This window comes from Gymnoscopelus microlampas (genome assembly GCF_963454915.1).
Source record: "Gymnoscopelus microlampas genome assembly, chromosome: 13".
Lineage (NCBI taxonomy): Eukaryota > Metazoa > Chordata > Actinopteri > Myctophiformes > Myctophidae > Gymnoscopelus > Gymnoscopelus microlampas.
The window spans coordinates 26,206,663-26,222,541 of record NC_139950.1 but is presented as its reverse complement, the minus strand read 5'-3'; the positions used below and the strand labels follow the sequence as shown (position 1 = coordinate 26,222,541).

Genomic DNA, 15,879 nt, shown 5'->3' with positions numbered 1-15,879 from the left:
CACAAATCTTGTATGGGTATCAGATATTTTCAGATGGGGGGTCCGTGGACAAATAAATATTAATTTGGGGGTCCTTGACATGACAATGTTTGAGAACCACTGGTTTAAACAACATTACACAGCAAGCCCAAAATAAGCAACTAACTTCACAATAGCAACAAGCCACCAATATTTATAAGCAACTTTACAGAAAAACAAGCCCAAAGTTGCTTATAATAAGCGGACATGGCAACACTGGTCCCAGGCACAGGGCCTGGTATTTCATTTATTGAGTGAAACCTCGTCCAGTAGACATGGACGAGCTGAGCAGTGTTTGGATATTTATAACATCGACTATTGTGCTGCAGTCAGGGATTTTATATATCGATGCCACCGTCTCTCTCTCTCTCTGTCTCTCTCCCCTCCTCACTGGTGCATGTCCTGATCTCCAATGTACTATTATTCAGTCCCTCAAAAAAATACCCATTATGGGTTTGAGTCCCACGTGTTCCCTATTTACTATAACATGTTACATTTATACATGCTATACACTTATCCTTCCATGACTTGTCCAAAATATTGGTAGTTTAAAGATTCAGGACAACTCAGAAAGATGACCAGTGCTTATGCCGTTGGAGAAACTTTCATTTTTAAATGTCATCTGCAGACAGTATTGGAGCGATGGCCTTTCCAGTGAGCCTTAATGAGCCACTGCTCCACTGACTCAACTGCTGCTCGACTCCGGGACAGAGTGCTCGCTCAACTCCAACCGGGGTTTGCCAACAGATCATCTCACAGATTACCAAATGTGTAATATCAACGACAAGAGAGGAATGCTAGTGAATGCTAATGCTTATGGTTTGGTCACTTCGAATATGATCAAAGATTTTATCTGTCTGGGGTATGTAACTGGACTTGTAGACCGCATATTCAGCACAAACCAAGGATGAGTCTGTCTGGAACATCTTCCCAACCCATTACAAATGTATCAGCCTCCAGGGATATATGAACTGCAGAAGTCAACACATTTAAAAAATATATTTTCCAGGGTTAATTTTGTGCAGCCCTAATACAGATGCAGCACTTGTAGAAGGCTGATAATGTTGCTCTATATCTCACTGCATTATTGTTGCTTTGTTTTTATAGCTTTAAGTGGCATTATTTATAAAATATATATTTCATGTCAACTGCAGAAGTCAGAAGATTTAATGAAGGGTCTGGAGAGAAGAAGTTTGTCTTTTATGTTACAAATATGCCTCAAAATGTAATGGGTGAATTGAGATGAAACTTGAGCACATTCATGCTCCCTTAAGATTGAACCATTTGAGTGATCCCATGGCCTTTCTAGCGCCACTCTCAAACAACATATCTAACAATTCATAGGAATAACCAAATCCCAGGATTTTGGTGACGGCGAGGCCTTTCCTTTAAAGCCATGCTTCGGCAAAATATTCTGTTTGTGTGTAAGGAGAAGTACAACCTCTAGGGTCTGCTAGCAGGGCTGTTAAGACTCTTGCCTCATTATATTTGGTTTATTTAGCAAGGACAACATAAAATGTCACAGTATTAGCTACAAAGCTAAATGTATTACAGTGTATATAGTCCCTGTACAGGAGATAGATATAGCGTTTACAGCCTTTTGAACATATGGAAAGAAAGAACCATTTTCTAATGACTTATACGGTAAAATAATACTTCATAATTGCTGAACACTCACGTACATTTTCTTGCAAAGATCATATAATTGCATTATAATTGTCATAGCAAATATATTATATTAATATATTATAGTAATGTTATAATGCATTACAATGACTGTTATAATGCACTACATAGTGTGATTATAAGTCACTATAAGTGGTCATTAATAGTGGTTATAGTTATAACAGAGAAAGCTGAACAGCCAAATTCAGTGCATCTATGTTGCATCTGGTGGTGACGATGTTGCCTGAACACAGTGATACAAATTCTTTCAGTGGTGGTGGAGAAATATTGTGGATGATTTAGAATATCAGACAGATAATTGCAAGATAGACAAAGTTATGAAAGCTCAGGGGATTGGACTTTGGTATTATATTAAAACTCCTGGTGACGAAAAAGGGGTTTGGACAGCTTTACCCATGGGCTTGTTTCTTCATTTTTACTGCCATTCCTCACTTTTAATGGTTTATGCTTACTGCAGTGGGAGAGAGATGGGGTGATGGGCAGTCAACTGCTCATGTCTTACCCAAGCCTAGCAAGTCCACAGCCGGCTCTGTGATCCTCTTGGGGCTGGCCCTGGAGTCACACTGAAGATCATCCCTCTTCTTGGAGAAAGAAAAAGAGAAAGAGGAAGAGGGAGGGTGGGAGAGAGAGATGGGGGGGGGAATTAAGAGATATGATATGATGGGAGATAAAGAGAAGAAGAAAGAAAGAAAGGTATGAAATGAGGGACAGGATGAGGGAGAAGGGGGTAGAGTGATAAAGACAATGAGAGAGGGGTGTTAAAACCATGTTATTATAAGAGATCTCTACAGTACAACATCAGCAACATAGAGCGTGCGCACACACACACACACACACACACACACACACACACACACACACACACACACACACACACACAAAATGATCGATGGGGGCACATTAGAATCAATGTCATCTCAATCCGAGACAATGAAAACAATTACCGGATCCACGCCTAATCAACAATGAGTCAGGCCACATATTGATGCTTGTGGGACTGCGGCAGCTCGAAAGAGCGGAGGCACGTTTGGAGCTGGGGGAAGGTCGTTTGCACGAGGTGACAAAAAAATAATCATTCGACGGAGCCGATGGGGGCTTGTGACAAACGGGGTTAGAGAAAAATTCAAATGACATACTGTAGTCTCATAACGCTGCATCCCACGCAAGAGCAGCAGAAAAAAAGACAAAGAGAGACCAAGAGAAAAACAAACAAAGGGAGAAAGAGAGAAAAAAAACAATCTCTAAATGTCACACGGCATACATTGATGCCTTTCAGCATTGTGCCATTAGGACAGTCTCTGGAAGTTGACAGACACATCCAAGGTTTTTTTTTCCTTTCTTTTTTCTTTATACAAGATCGGTTATTGAGGGACGGAGGTCCTTCCTCGTAATTGTCTGTCCACTATAGTAACGATGGACTGACTCCTCCTGGTTTGACAGCCGGCCGGTTGGTGACAAGCTGTGATTGGCTGTCAGACTCAGTTGAGGCTGAGGAGATGATGTCGTAATTGGAAAGGGAGGCTGGCCATCGATTGAAACCCGCCTATTGAAGGTGAATGTTGTCCACAGCATGACGCCGTGTTATCAATCAAAGCCGCTGCACAAAATGAAGCATCACGTTAGTTCATGCAGGACACGTAAGTGACAGCCAGCTGTAGCCAGCCAAGCATTTCTAGGCACCAATTTGATTGATTTATTGAATATTTTATTAACATGCTTATTAAAAGTACAGGTAGTACAGTCAAATGATAACACAAACATCCACAGGGGCTTGTTTCCATTGAGGTAAATACAATTCTTCCTTCTACACTCTAACACTGATCCCTGCTACACCACACTGCTTCTGGCAAAGCTTTGCCTCCACGACCCCAGCCTCCACCTTTCTATTTCTAGTTCCTTTCGAGTCCTTGCATGGCTCAAAGGTGAAATTCAATGTCTTTCTTTGGACCCACTCTTGTATACGGTCTATATCCATGCTCTGGGCTCCCTGTTTTAGCCGTTTCCATTTGTTGCAATAGCAGAACATTGTGGTCCACAAACCCTGGTCATCTGGGACTACTAGTTGTCCTGGTTTTCCTATATCAAGTAGCAGCATTCACCTGGAATGATGGAGCTTGCACAACAAATAATTTCACCCCACTGTTTTACACCTGTAAACCTGTGACCGTAAAGATGTTTCTGATTCTGAGTCCCAGGATTATGTAGTCCCTGATTAGACCACTAGCATGACAAGCACACAGAGTGAATGCACGTAACTTTTTTTAAAGATATATTTTTAGGCTTTTCTGCCTTTATTTGGATAGTACAGTGGAGAACGACAGGAAACGGGGAGAGAGACGAAAACTAGCAGTATCATGTATCCCACATTGGAACCACTGGCCTAGATGTCACAGAGATTGTGACCAGATGTTTACCAGCTCAAATTGCTGGGAATTCAAGGAATGACCGAGTGGGCATGGAAAATGTGTTTGAGGAAAGCAAATGAGAAACAATGTGCCCTCCCTCAGAAAGCACTCTCACTATCCATTGTACTATGGTGCAGTTGAGCAAGGCATTCATCCCAAGGTTCTCTAGCAGAACCAATAATCAAGAGCAGGGGTCTTCAACAGGGGGTCCGGGACCCCTAGGGGGTCCTCAGAGCTACTATAGGGGGTCCGCCAAATCTTTGTGTGATAGGATTTCGTTTTTTTTACATTAACCACTTGCACCAGAATTATTTTTCTGAGGGGAACATTAGCCGAAAATAGCAGATCTACAAGCTCACAACGCCTCGCGCTGCGAGGCGTTGTGAGCTTGTAGATCGGCTATTTTTGGCAAAGAGGCTATAGGTGTAGAGGGAAAAAATAGCAGACTAAGTAAAAAAAAAAACTTTAATCTGAAGCACAATGTTATACATAGAGTAGGGGGTCCCTGCTTCATCTCTCTCTCAGTTAGGGGGTCCTTGGCCTGAAAAGGTTGAAGACCCCTGATCAAGAGGGTTTATTTCTCACTACTCATACAGGTACAAGCAGTGAAAAGCAAGTGTTGTAAGTACTGTAGTTCTCCTCAGTGGTGCTGATCTGACTTAAAGTGTCTACAAACCAAATAGCGTAATCTGCCTTGGTGTCACATTAGCATGCTGTCAAAACAAGTGACAGAAACAGGCACGAGACAGTGTCCGTCGGACAATGCATAGGAGGGGTGCCAAAGTGTTATGTGTGTTACCCTCCTGTGTGTGCACGACAGCAGCCTATGGCGATTTGGGAGTCATCCTGAAAGGAGCCTGACAGTTAAGTATTGCCATATACTGTCCTATCCTGTCTCGTCACATCGAGCTGTGAAGAAAATCACCGAATGGATAATTCTAACCATGTTTTGATACGATGATTTCTGACAAAACAAACAACTGAGGATGTTCTAGTGCTAAGAGAGACATCTGGTGAATGCAAAACGACACAGCCGCCTTCACAACCTGACAACTGTGTCCGACACGACACAGAAGCTTGCGCTGCAGTGCGTTTTTAATGTTAGAGCATAGTGTGTTAGCATAACAAAGTGGTTGACACAGGATAGCAGCATGAATGTGTGAGGAGGCAGGGATTCCTTGGTCTTGCTCAAGGGTACTCTGACAGGAGACATGGCTGCAGAGGAAAATTTACATGTGACTTTCATTATAGCAGTAGTTCTCAACCTGTGGGGGTCCCGCATGATTTGTTTTGGGGGGGTTCCCCAGATGAGTGACAATTGTCCTTTAAGGAGCTTTAAGACCTTTTTAATACCTAAAAAGAATTAAATAAATGAAATGAAAAAAGACCATTACTGCATAAGAAGTAATCAACAAACTATAGTATAAATAAATGGTTAAACATTGGCCAATTGTCAAATAATTTAAGAAAGAGGCAAACATTGTGAAACTAGCCGATCTACAAGCTTGTAGATCTGCTATTTTCACAATATGTATCTGTGGAACCGAGTCAAACTAAATTGAATTCCTCAACTCATAAATTCCAAGTACTTATCAGGGCGGGGGGTCCCCAGTTTAAATATGATTATTTTGGGGGGGTCACCGCCTGAAAAGGTTGAGAACCACTGCATTATAGGATAGGCACTCCAGAGGCAGACCGAATACTACTACCTACTAGCTTCATGCCACATGGAAATAAGTTCAGGAAACCATTTAGATACATCAAAATACCATTTAAAGCAGGCGCTGGACGAAATTAAAACAGCAATGAAAACATCAAAGAAGGTCTGCACACTGTAGCTCTCTGCAATTTATTAGTGTTGAGCATTAATTCCATGTCACTTGTGGATGTGACAATAAACTGTATCCTCTTGTTGATCCAAGTCACCCTACAAGGCCGAGGCGTGGCCTGGAGTTTGGCAGACCACCATCACAAATTGAAAAGTATTTTCCAAATAAGGGGGCAAAACGAAAATCAACCTATCACTCTAGCAAATGATCAATCAAATTGATTCAGTCGATTATTCATTAAGAAAACAGAATTTTGTCAAGCAGTGAAGGACATGTTTAATCTTGTCAAGGACAAATCCTAGTTGGCGCGACAACACAACATAATCCACACACGTCCCCAAGTTGACAAACAGAACAAATGGGTTTAAAGTGCAGCGTGGTAACATAACAACATTACACACCCGACAAAACCTGCCTCCCATGAGCCTATAAGCTAGAAAGCAATCACAACCAGGCAAACACACAGAGGCACTCGAGAACACACAAATACGCAAAACTGTACAAATACACACCAATACAAAAGGGTGTACAACAGCCAAAATAAAGCATTCACATACACACAAGCAGAAGCAATACATAACTGCTCAAAAACACAAACAGAAATTGGTGAACTGTGAAAATTAGCAGGGACCCTACCGAAAAAGAGGAGTGTAAAAAATAGGGGAAACAGACGGATAAAAAGACAGGGAGGGAAAGACATAGTCAGTGTGCAAAGAAAGAGACTGAGACAGAATGACAGAGATAGAGACACAGAGATGAGACAGGGAGAGTGAACAAGGGAAGTGATAAGAGGAGAGAATGAGAGCCAAAGATGTGTCCAAAAAACTGTTTGGAGTTGTGGAGAGAGAGAGAGTTGAACAGGACATTAGAGGGGACATTAAAGGAGATGATGGGACATTAAAGGGGCTGAGGGGACATGAAAGATGAGGGGACTCGAGAGGAGATATAGGGACATGACATGAGGGGACATGAGAGGATATGAGGGTATATGTGAGAGGAGCTGACGACATGACAGATGAAGGACATGAGGAGATGAGCTGACTCAAGCGGAGATGGGAACATGGGAGGAGATGAGAGGAAATAACAGAAGCAGCTATAGCAGTAGTACTTTTAATGGAAGTAGTCTACTCAGAACCAGCAGGTAGAACTAGCAGAAGTACATATTTACAGGATGCTGCTTTGATAGAATGTGTTGTAGGGCCATGGCTGCCAGATGTCTTATTACCACTATAAAGACCATAATAGAATGGGCAGAGAGATAGCTGCAGTGGAGAGAGAGTAAAATTGGACAGAATAATAAGAGTTATAAGGGGGGGGGGGGTTATATTTGTGTGTGTGTGTGTGTGTGTGCGTGCGTGTGCGTGTGCGTGTGCGTGCGTGCGTGCGTGCGTGCGTGCGTGCGTGCGTGCGTGCGTGCGTGCGGTGGAGTGTCACTGTAGGCGCTACACAGACTCTTCACTGCAATCCACTGGGGAGAAAATCCGAGTGAAGATTGCAGAACCATGGACAGCGACGGTAGCTAGGTAAGGTGGCTACGGGGAGATTTCAACAGCGGGGACAGCGACGGTAGCTAGGTAAGGTGGCTGAGGGGAGATTTCAGGACCGAGGACAGCGACTGCAGCTAGATAAGGCGGTTGAGGGGAGATTTTAGGTCCAGGGACAGCAGCTGCAGTTAGGTATAAAGGTGGTTACAGTGATATTTCAGGACCAGGGAGAGAAACAGCTCCTAGGTAATGTGGCTGATGGACATTTCAGGACAGGGAAAGTGACTGCAACTAGGTACGGTAGCTGAGGGGACATTTCAAAACCTAAAGTAGAGCTTTAATCGGGCCTGAAGAGTTGAGCCTGACCCGGCCCAAGCTCGACAAAATTCTGTCCAAGCCCAAACAGAGACTGACATAGATCACCATTTATTAAGCCCGAACACGATTACAGCCCAACATTTTTGAGCGGTGTAGCCGCTCCTATAAGTGGGTTTGGGACCCATCCGTGGCGAAAGTTTTTCTTTCCGTCGTGAAAATTTGTCTTTCGCTGTACTGTGATTGGCTGATTGGCTGTGACGTACTGTGATTGGCTAGCGAGACGCATGATGAAATTAATAACTCACCAAATATCACCACTCACTTCAAAAAATATATATATTTTTTTTAAGTGAGCTTCCATCACTGTGATGACCACTGTTGTTTTTTAGCACCGAAATTTTCGAGCAAATATACAAGTGTCACAGCAAAGGGTCTGAATACTTATCTTTGCAGGACGTGCTGTGATTGGCTAGCGATACACATGATGAAATTAACTTAAAACTTCGCTCATAAATAGCACCGCTCACTTCACAGCGACACTAGTTTGTTTTCTCTTCATTAAAAAGTAGAGATGCCGCGATCCGATTTACTGATCGGATATCGGCTCGATATCAATAAAAAAATGTGGATCGGATCGGATTTCAGCAAAATGACCGATAAAACGCTGCGATTAAAGCACTCCATTCCAGTAATCCGCTCCAGCACTTTGATCCTTCCCACTCCCAGCACGTTGGCTCCAGGCACTGTTGCCATGTCGGCTTAGTATAAGCAACTTTGGGCTTCTTTTTCTGTAAAGTTGCTAGTAAAAATCGGTAGTTGCGCGTTGTGGTTTTTGGGGCTTATTTCTATTGTGTACTTGCTTATTTTGGCTTGCTTCCAATTTTTTTAAATTATTATTTAAACCAGTGGTTCTCAAATATGTTTATAAATGTTTTGTGCCCAGGGGAGCATTTGTGTTGTTAGAATGTTTCAAAAACATATTCCAAACATTCCAAATTTTATTGCAAGAGTTTTTGAAAATAGCCATGCATAATAGCAAATAGGTTTACAGTGCTCATGTGCCGTGGGCCCGTGGCCTCGTTGCTTCTTGTTTTCCTAGACCTGGTCGCTTATTTCTCTCACAAAATATGGCAACACTGGCTCAAGCATGTAACGGCCATGTGATCGCACCAGTGTTTGTTGAGTCTCCGACACAAAGCATAGCTACAGTACAAGCAGAAAGCAGCGATGTCAGCCGTATGGGAGTATTTCGTGTTAAAAAGGACCCAACAGCCCAGTGCAAGTCGTGTCTAAAAGACGTCCCACGCGGTGGCAACGTCAATACACGGTACAACACGACCAACGTTATTAATCATCTTATAAAACACCATAAAGCTAGTGCTACAGAAAAGAAAAAGCGACCACACGCTGGCCCCCAACAACCAACGTTGGAAGATACATTTGAAAAGTGTGAAAAACTCCCAAGAGAGAGCAAGAAGGCAAAAGAAATAACAGAGTACATTGCCCAGTTTATAGTGCTGGATGACCAGCCACTGTAGGTGGTAAATGATGTCGGATTTCAACGCTTCAACGTCTGACTGCGCACTCGCACTGGGTGGACCCCATCACCAGTGCCAATGGGTTCGCTTTAGCCTAAACAGCAGCATTAAATAAAATACAAAATAAATGAAAAGATCCTGTGTGAGTGTAACAGAAACTTGGCTTCCGTTTGACATGGTCATTTAAGGTAAAAAATAAGTCACATATATAAAAATAAATAAAACATGTTTTTCTCATAACCTACTGTTGTGGAACCTTTGCACTATTAATAATAGGTTTTGTTATTTGTATTTGTTCACCCTATTGTTTTAGTAGACCAATGGTAGCATTGCTTTTGGGCAGAATTGGAGCCCTGGACAATACAGTTGGACAATATTGTGTGTGTATTGTTATTGTATAAAGGGATTTTATTTATTTTTATATATGTGACTTATTTTTTTTTACCTGAAATGACCATGTCAAACGGAAGCCAAGTTTGTGTTACACAGGATCCTTTATTTTATTTTGTGTTTTATTTAATGCTGTTGTTTAGGTTAAAGCGAACCCATTGGCACTGGTTAATAATAAATGGGGCAGTTTTTCTAAACTACTGTTGTGGAACTTGTTGACTATTATTCTGTGGAGGTTATGTTCTCTGTTTGAGTAATATCACTTGATCAATCCTTTTTTAACATTTAGTAAAATAAATATTAATATTAATTGCCGTGCCATATCGGATCGGAATTGATCGGAATCGGATCGGTTTTATGCTGCCTGATCGGAATCGGATCGGATCTAAAAAATCATGATCGCAGCACCTCTATTAAAAAGGCAATATTATTACATGGGACTGTTAAATCCAGTCTGAGAACTGCAGACGATCACTTCAAATGGCAGAAAGAGATGCTGTCTGTGTGTATCGGAATGCATTGTGCCAATGTGTAGTTTGTGAGCACATTACTGTGTACGTATTTGTTCACTTCTATGTGTTTATACAGTATATTTAGGTGTGTTTTGGTTCATGCACATATGCCTGTGTTGTATGTTAGTATTTGGGTGAGTGTGTTCATTGGTGTGGAACTGTTGCAGTCTGGCAGACAGAGCCACACACACACACCTTCCTCTTTTGGGTTTCAGGCATGTGTGTGTGTCACATGCATTTTGTTCCTCCGCTCATGTGTGTCTGAGTGCTTTGTGCAGCTGGCCCCCTGCCTGTAAAAGTGTATTTGCAGAGTAGGAGGTTTTCCACTTAGCCGTTTGTCCATGAAGAGCCTGCTGTGATTTGGCTCTATATTTTAGTCTCATTGACACCCCCAGGTGTCACATTACGCTGACATAAGTAATTGAATTTATGATTAGTTTTAATTTAATTGAGTTTTACATGCCTGTCCTGAGTGAGGCAGGGGGTGGGGCTGAAAACTAAAACACCCTTCCGACAAACACAATCCTCTCCAGGGTGTTTGTATGGGGTGTGTGTGAATGTGTGCTTGTGTGCGAGTGTATATGTGTGACTAGGTATGAGGTGAGGAATCTGTATGTGGGAGAAAGAAAGTGTGAGCACTTCTTCAAAGAAACGAGAGAAAGAGGGAGACAAAGGGGATGAGAGGAAGAAAGTGACAGGGCAGGAGATCAAAGATAAAAGAGAACAGTGTGTGTGTGTGTGTGTGTGTGTGTGTGTGTGTGTGTGTGTGTGTGTGTGTGTGTGTGTGTGTGTGTGTGTGTGTGTGTGTGTGTGTGTGAGAATATGAGAGATCGTCGTAGGCAAGGACAAGTCTGTGCGTGTGTGTATGCGTGTATAAAAGATCATCTCGCTCTACTTCTCTGTCAGAGCAATGTGTACCAATTAGAGCATTACACACAGAATACTGTTTCACATCACCATACTGTAAAGACAGGATGGATTTGGCTTGAAGGAGGCATAGATCCACTAAGAGTACAGTACATACAGTAACTAACTCACTATATTTACCTGACGATCGCTCTTATGGTGTGTGAATAAGCGTTGTACCCTCCCAGTGAAACTCCTCACTGCGAGGTGAAAACAAGTGGCTGGCGATGTCACATGTATTGGAGGATACACCCTCCCCTATGCCAAACAGTAGGGGTCAGCAGTGACAGGGACTACTTAGGGGGAATTGGGAAATGTCACGACTAAAATGGGAGAATAATGCAATAATGCAAATAAATAAAATTATTTTCAATCTATTCGTAAGTTATCTGACTGAACTACTGTGTATCCTCCAAACAGGATGATACACCATGCAACAGCAAAAATTTGTCATCCAGCACAGGTCATTCCCCTTGGGTTCAATCTCCTTCCAGGAAAAAGTCTAGGGACTATACATTTCCACAGATCATTGGTCTGGTTGAGGTTTTCATGCCCATACAGTATATGGAGATCCCTGATGTCATCAGTATATGCTCATATATGGGCATGCATCCTTTTGTGCCCATATATGGAGATGACTGATTTGTGTGCGCCTCATGCCATGATGACACATTGAGGTTAGACAACACACTCCATATCTGGGCGTAGCTGCATTTGGAACTCCTTATATGGTTATGGCTGAGTCATGGTGACATGAGCGTGACAACGCGGTCCCACCCGCCCACCCACCTGTCCTCCCTTAAGCCAATTTTAATATAGGATATATATATATACACGTGTATATAATATATATATATATATATATATATATATTATATATATATATATATATATATATATATAATTTTTATCTCTTCTATTGCAAGCTTTCTGAGGAGGTTTTGCGAATATGGAGAACGGCCTTGTATAGTAAACAGCTGTACAAGTCACTGAGGCTTCTGGGATGGATCAGCAGCCCCTCTCTCTCTCTGGAAATCCTCCTTCCACCTGGCTTTCTTCTCCAAGTTCTGCTGTGTGAGAGACTCGTGCCTCCCTGCAGCCCGTTTGCCCAGGAAGACCATCAACAGACAGGCCCCTATTGCAGCCACCATCATCCCGTAACAGGCTTTCACTCGAACGTTGTTTCTGGCAGCATCAATCATTTCAAAAGACACAAGCTCTGGAATCTGGTCTACTGTCTTGAAGCGTCCAGACCAGATCAATATCTTCCTATCCAAATCTGACGGTTTGTAGCCTGGAAGCCTGAAGTCAGGGCAGGGTGCGTGTGCAGGGACAGCAGTTGGAGGCTCTGGTTTTTCCACCGGGATTTTATAGCACAAACGTCTTCTGCTTCCCGTCTCCACAACCTGTCTGCACCATTGACCAATTAAGTTACCAGTGACAGTCCAGGATTTGATTAAATTCATCATGTTTGTAAGCTAACGCCATGAAACTATAAGAAAACATGGCAGAATATCAGCAGCATATTCAAGATCATGCAATAACACTAGATCTCTAAAATAACTGAGTCTTATTGAGCATGCCATCACCTATATTGGCACAGCGACACACACGTCACACAAAGCAAATGGGTTGGTGCAATCAGGGAAGCCGATGTCTATTGATCTGCCATAATATGGCATATTGGTCGCTACAGTAACCACAGCCCCGGCAGGCAATGGAAATGCTCTGTGCCATGAAGTAGACAGTCTGTTCAGATAGGTTAACTGTTCACAAGAACAGTATCAGTATTATTTGTTATTGTATTGCAAAATCTACTTGTAGTGTATCGGTTACAGTTGTGCAGGGAAAAATTGCTTCAGCTGTGTAAATGTAATGAGCTTTGCATGCTTTATATTTAGGACATAGTACACATTTCTATAAAAATCACCAATTAGACCAATAAGGCCAATTGTGTTTGTGTGGACGTTAAAGGCTTTTAATATATTTTATTTGGTTCTTTTTTGTGAGATCTGACGTTCATAGTGACACAACACTATGCAACCAAAAAAAAACAAAAAACGGAAGTCTCGCTAGACGAGATTGAAATCTCGTCTAGCGAGACTTTTTTGCATAGTGTTCTGTCACTATGAAAGTCAGATCTCACAAAAAAAAAAAAAAACGTTTAAAATACGCAATCTAACGCAAGGCCTATTGGCACACGTTTTAAGCTGTGGCGGACCCGGGATGGAGTTATGACATTTTTCTACTGTACCATTCATCCTAAGATATCATAACACCATAGAAAAGGTAAGAAAACCGTGGTCCAAAATTCCCCTTTAAGGGCGGAGTTACTGGTCAAAGTGACAGATGCGTTCCTCATGAGTCAAGGCACATGTGTAAGCACGTTTCATGGCTGGTGTTCAAATGAGGCATGACTTATGCCTTTTTAAAGTTTGCATTTTCAAACGATTGCTATAGCGCACCCCTTTGGCCAATTGGAGTAAGATTGGTTTCGGTGATTTATGGAATGACCCTCTACCATACTGCAAAGTTTCATAAAAATGTGACTCTGCATTTATGTGTTAGGGGCAGAAGAATAATTTGCAATTTGCAATTTTCATTGGCTCATAAAAGCTTCATTTTTTAACTTAAAAACAAAACCAACATTTTCTTTAGATCCTATTATAATTCTAGTAAGCTCACGGTGGTGGTGGTTGGTGGTAGAGTGGTCTCTTGATCAAACTGCGCATGCGTGGTTGGTGCCAGGTTTCGCGAGAGAAACAAGCAGCGAGGTCTATGAAAACGAGGCCAAACCAAACGAACCCTATAACACCAACATTGGCCCTAAAGCGCTTACAATCGGCGGACATGGCAACACCGACGCCGACTCTACACCATAGACCCCGCCCACTCTCTGCTGTGGAAAGTAAACACTCCAGATTTGTTTCCCCACACACGATGCACATTAGCTCCATAAAGAACGGTTCTATGTCGTTCTCTTCCAGGATCGGGCGAACGTCCGCCAAGGCTCCGCTGTTTACCCTTTTGTATACATCGTATCCCAAAACTAATGGTAGATTCTAAACCGCACGGATGTTTAAGGTTTGGTCGGCTGCATAATATTTTAGGTCGCCAGCGAAACTACCCGTTTAAATCGCTTATTTAGTCAGCCTGTGGCCATGTTTCCCATTGGAGCCAAACCGGGAGCAGTAGTGGCAGCGGACGTAGGGTTTTTTTCCGGGTTGAATGGGAAACATGGCCACAGGTTTCGCGAGAGAAACAAGCAACGAGGTCTATGAAAACGAGGCCAAACCAAACGAACCCCATACCACCAACATGCAACCTGATAATAATGTCCAAAGCATGTCTGTGTATGTTTACATCCATTACTGTGTTGGCGTTAGTTGGGATTAATGTTTATTAGCCAAACCAAGTTAATATGAGCCGTTAGCGTGATGCTAAGCTAACAGACGTTTGGCGCTAGCATGCGGCTAACGCTAATGTTAACCAACGCTGCTGTCGTCACTCAAACGGCTACGTTAAACATCTTATCAACAACCTGTATGAACGTCAGTATGGTCAATGTCATCAATGCTAACTAATTAGCCCGTTGAACAGTGTTCATTTGGTGACTTCTGGGGGTTTCTGACTGTGACACAATGTCACGATGTCGCGGACGCAGCTCGCGGGAATCGCGGCCTACTGCGCCACCAGAAGCCTCGGATCATGGTAGTGGCCCTGTCCCCCAATCAACGTGCTTTCAGCACGCACGACAACAACACATCTACCGGATGTACCATCTCAAGAGTGTTATGTAAACACGGAATGAATAGCTTAGCACTTCCGGTGGTTCCTTCACAATAAAGGTTGAAACAAATACACACACCATGCAATGAAATAATCATATGCGTTTCTTAAACTCTAAATTGATACATTCCTTTATTAACTGTTTTAACTACTCCTGCAATTACATTTAATATGAAATAAATCACAACACCCCCCTATAACATTAAAAAAACGCCCAGTGGTGGACAAAGTCCTCACATTTTCAACTTAAGTAAAAGTATCAATACTGCAATGTATAAGTACTCTGACACAAGTAAAAGGCCTAAAGTACAAAAGCATTGCCATCAAAATATACTTAAAAGTTCCAAAAGTACAAGTACTAAAATGTTTGAAAATACCTCATCATCAGGCTCACAACGCGTCGCCATGCGTTGTGAAAATAGCAGATCTACAAGCTCACAATGCCTCGCAATGCGTTGTGAAAATAGGGAGATGGAGAGAGAGAGAGAGAGGGACGGAGAGAATACTCAAATACCTTGAGTAAACATAATTCAGAGTACTCAAAATGAGTAAAAATACTTAAAAGTACTGAAAATGAGTAAAAATACTTCAAAGTTGAAAAACAAAGTACAAATACTTAAAAATTGATAAAAACACTAAAAATACCTAAAAGTTGAGAAAAACCGTAAAAATACTTAAAAATAGGGGGGCGCCACGACGGGGCGCGCGCGGGGGAGAAACCGCGACAGGACGTGCATTAACCCCAACTTTGCAACTACTTTCGCCTGCGCCCTTCACCGGGTATGGTCTAGTATATATAATCCCAGGAGGAGATCGAGGAGACCCATTCATAATTATACTTTGTACAGCTATTCTTATACTTTGATTACACGAGATGCATGCATGAACTACTGTAAACTGAAAGTAATTCTGACCTCTTCTATTGCAAGCTTTGCGATGACGTCAACTCATTCTGATGTGCATTGATCCCTGTAGGATCAATCTCTTTTCCTTGACACGCTTCC

The 15,879-nt window shown here is 42.2% G+C and overlaps 1 protein-coding gene across 5 annotated transcripts in view; it reads right to left on the bottom strand.

The window, feature by feature from the left end:
• Window positions 1–15,879, bottom strand: part of LOC311059338 (stromal membrane-associated protein 1-like) — a 120,095-nt gene that overhangs the window by 37,183 nt on the left and 67,033 nt on the right. For 3 of the 5 annotated variants that reach the window (XM_084077155.1, XM_084077156.1, XM_084077158.1), the window contains exon 6: window positions 2,207–2,285. In XM_084077155.1, the coding sequence (XP_083933281.1) occupies window positions 2,207–2,285 (79 nt within the window). The remainder of the gene's footprint in view (window positions 1–2,206; window positions 2,286–15,879) is intronic. The other 2 variants (XM_084077157.1, XM_084077159.1) reach the window with 1 other exon arrangement.